The sequence below is a fragment of the Bombus terrestris genome, chromosome 12 (genome assembly GCF_910591885.1).
Source record: "Bombus terrestris chromosome 12, iyBomTerr1.2, whole genome shotgun sequence".
In the NCBI taxonomy this organism is placed as follows: domain Eukaryota; kingdom Metazoa; phylum Arthropoda; class Insecta; order Hymenoptera; family Apidae; genus Bombus; species Bombus terrestris.
This window is the reverse complement of record NC_063280.1, coordinates 11,056,015-11,059,113: the sequence shown is the minus strand read 5'-3', so window position 1 is coordinate 11,059,113 and position 3,099 is coordinate 11,056,015. Positions and strand designations below refer to the sequence as shown.

Sequence of the window (3,099 nt, the reverse complement as noted above, 5' to 3'; positions counted from 1 at the left end):
TGTGGACCGTCCCATCCAGGGAGGGCTTTGAATGAACTCGGGTGGAGGGAAGGAAGGTGGAGGCGGCCGCCGAGCCACGCCAGCTAGAATTCCTCCGCCGAAAGGATCGGGAGAGAGGCTTCTCTCGATTCCGCGAGAGCTCGTGTGCTCTCACACTGTGTTCAGAGTCTGTGCCTCCCCCGCTCTCTCAGTGCTGTCCGCTAACTCGCGGCCAAGAGAATCGAACTCTCCAGCCTGCCTCTGCCAACTACGGGACCAGAAGATACCACCAGCAGCAGGGCGCAAGAAGGAAGGACAGAGGGAGAAGCCGAAAGAGAGAGGAAGGGAGGAAGGGAAGAGAAGAGCGTGTGTGTGTGGTTAGAGAGGGAAGTAAGCGGAGAAGAGCGCGTAGAAGAGTAAGCAGAAGAAGAGGAAGAGAAAAAGAGGAAGAAGTTGGAGGGAAGAGGAGCGGCAGAAGAGAAAAAGGAGGAAGAGGAGGTGGCAAAAGAGGAGGAGAAGGAAGAGGAGGAGAGGATTGCTGACCGGGTCGAGGCGAGCTCGATCGCGCGTCGCACGAGGACTGTTGCACGGTCTCAGCCGATGTCGATCGCGCCGTAGGTCTCTCTGGCTCGAGCGAACTGAAGCGAGAACCGGCGAGTAGAGAGCGAGAGGGGAGCATTTACCCGCCACCGTGACGCGGTCGGACGCGCAAGGATACAGCTCCACGAAGAGGAGAAGAGAGAAGAGCGCCTCCTCCACCGCTGACTTAGGCCTGTCTGGCTGCGCGAAGCGGCGACCGATCGGGAGGACGGGCCAACCGGGCCGTCTGTCTGGCCCTTCGACACGCGCTGCGTCGACAGGCTGGCCGACCAGCCACCGCATCGTTTTCCAACCACACGACACGACATCTCTTAACTACACACCAGAGAACTCGGAATCCGAGCACGAGTGTGTACCGTACGAACGAGACGTTCGAATAGCCGGATCAGAGAGTATCGGCTATTTCGCGGGCTGCCGGCCTATTCGCAATTCTCCACCAACGTAAACAGGTAAACGAGGGGGAAAACGAAGAAGGAAGAACGAAAGGGACAAGGAGGAGGAGGAGGAGGAGAAGAGTCGGGCACAATGCGGCCTAGGGCCGCGGCGACGTCAACCAATGCAGCCCGCGGGTTACGTCCGTTCCCGGTTGTCCTGCGAGTCACCTGCGTCCTTGCCCTACTGGTCGTCACGTGGATACCGGTCACCGAGGCTGTGGTGAGTGAGTCCTTGAAATATCCCAGTTACGTACCGTTCGCTCGTAGACAAAGGGCTTCTCCACGGATAATCCGTCTAGCTTCTAGGATTTTTTACGCGAATCGCGTATCTTCTAACCAAACAGTGTTCCATTCTCGCGTCGCTGGTTTAAGCAGTGCTGCACTTCGTTCTACCGTCATCGTTTAACATCGTCATGCGCGTTCATTGTCGTAGCTTAGAAAGAGAAAGAGAGAAGAGTGGAATTAACGTTCATTCCGCTAAAGTGTCATTTATTCAGTGATGTTACCGGTCGTACGTACCTTTGTATTCGGTTCTTTCGATAACCATTTTTATTCGCAATAAAACGCCTGTTTCGAATAATCATTCGCTATTCGACGAATATCGATCGAGGATGAACGAACTTTCATTACGATCCGTGGTATCGATCGACCGAACTACCGGTTCGTTTAGCACGATTGCGCAAGAAATCGTTGTACCAAAGGAGGAAGATACAAACGGGCGAGAGAGACAGACAGACAGACGTACAGATAGAGAGGGAGAGAGAGAGAGAGAGAGAGAAACAGAGAAAAGAAGGAGAAATGCATTTCGCGGAGTTATCGCGAATTTTCACTACTCGAAACGGGGCTGATCGAAGTTGGCACGCGAGAAGTTCTCCGAAGCATGTTGCCGGCCTCATTTCCGGTAGGCCGCTGTTATCGCGTAGTATCTGAATACGAGATGCCACGAGACCTTTCTTTCGCGCCACGAGACCTAGAAAGTCGATAATAATTGAACGCTGTATCGTACGTGGGTACGTTTTATGAACGTAGGTGAGGACAATTTAACGCAAGACGACGTAACGTCGCTACATGCTTTTAGGAACGTAGATGCGAACAACGATTCCGCGGCACATGCGCGTGAGAATGTCGGCTATGCGTTGATCTACCATCGATCTCTCGATCGCGTGGCAAACATGACTCTGCTTCAGAAATTCAGCACGCCTCATTTATCATTCGCACAAGACAGTTTTCGCGATGATAAACTTAATTTTATAATATCGCACGTTTTACGTAATAGTCGAGCTTCCAATTCTGAATCAACTATTCGATTTATCGCATTATCGCTTTCTTCTCAAGTATCTTCTCTCTTAGCTTTGCTGCGAGATTAATTGACATTATCCATATCGAAGATTTTACAAACAAAACTCAGCACCTAGTAATTTTTTTGTAATAAAATGATTTATTCTATTTATTACGTCATTATCTTTTCAAGATTTTTCCTTCCTCGCATTTATACAACTAACATTGACTTTTTAAATATAGAAAATGATATGGTATTACAGCTTTTGAGATTATTAAGAATCATCTATTTTTCAAAATAGCAGGATAATACTATCGTATACGTGTGATTATGTGATGTTGGCGTTTGATCATTAAACGAAACACGTTTTAAAATTACCATCCAAAGCAATACTTACTTGTATCTTGCTTAGTATTTAATCTTAATTACATTTACTTAATATCTTACCTTATATTCACTTTATTTAGATTTAACTTTATATCACGGCAATTCTATAGTTAGAAATTTATTCATTTATAAACAGATACGAAAAAACTTTAGAATACATTATTGAATACAAACAAGAACCAGTAGACTGCTTGGAATAATATTTTGATTGCATTGATACGTGTTAATATTTTACATAAGCACGATGCTCTGATCAAATAAACCAGAAAACGTCTGAATTTCATTATGCATGCCGAGTAGTGAGTTAGTTGACTGTGTAATTAATTCCTACAATGCTCTAGAAATATGGGTCATATCATCTCCGTATGTGGATTTAGTTCAAATTGTTTGCGGAGAAGTTAATCAGTTTGTTAGCACTTC

The 3,099-nt window shown here is 46.8% G+C and overlaps 1 protein-coding gene across 1 annotated transcript in view; it reads left to right on the top strand.

The window, feature by feature from the left end:
• The first annotated feature begins 1,104 nt into the window (after positions 1–1,104).
• The window catches only part of LOC100649307 (collagen alpha-1(IV) chain), a 55,373-nt gene continuing 53,378 nt past the window's right edge, over positions 1,105–3,099 (top strand). The window contains exon 1 of the mRNA XM_003399618.4: positions 1,105–1,233. Coding sequence (XP_003399666.2) covers positions 1,105–1,233 — 129 coding nt within the window. The remainder of the gene's footprint in view (positions 1,234–3,099) is intronic.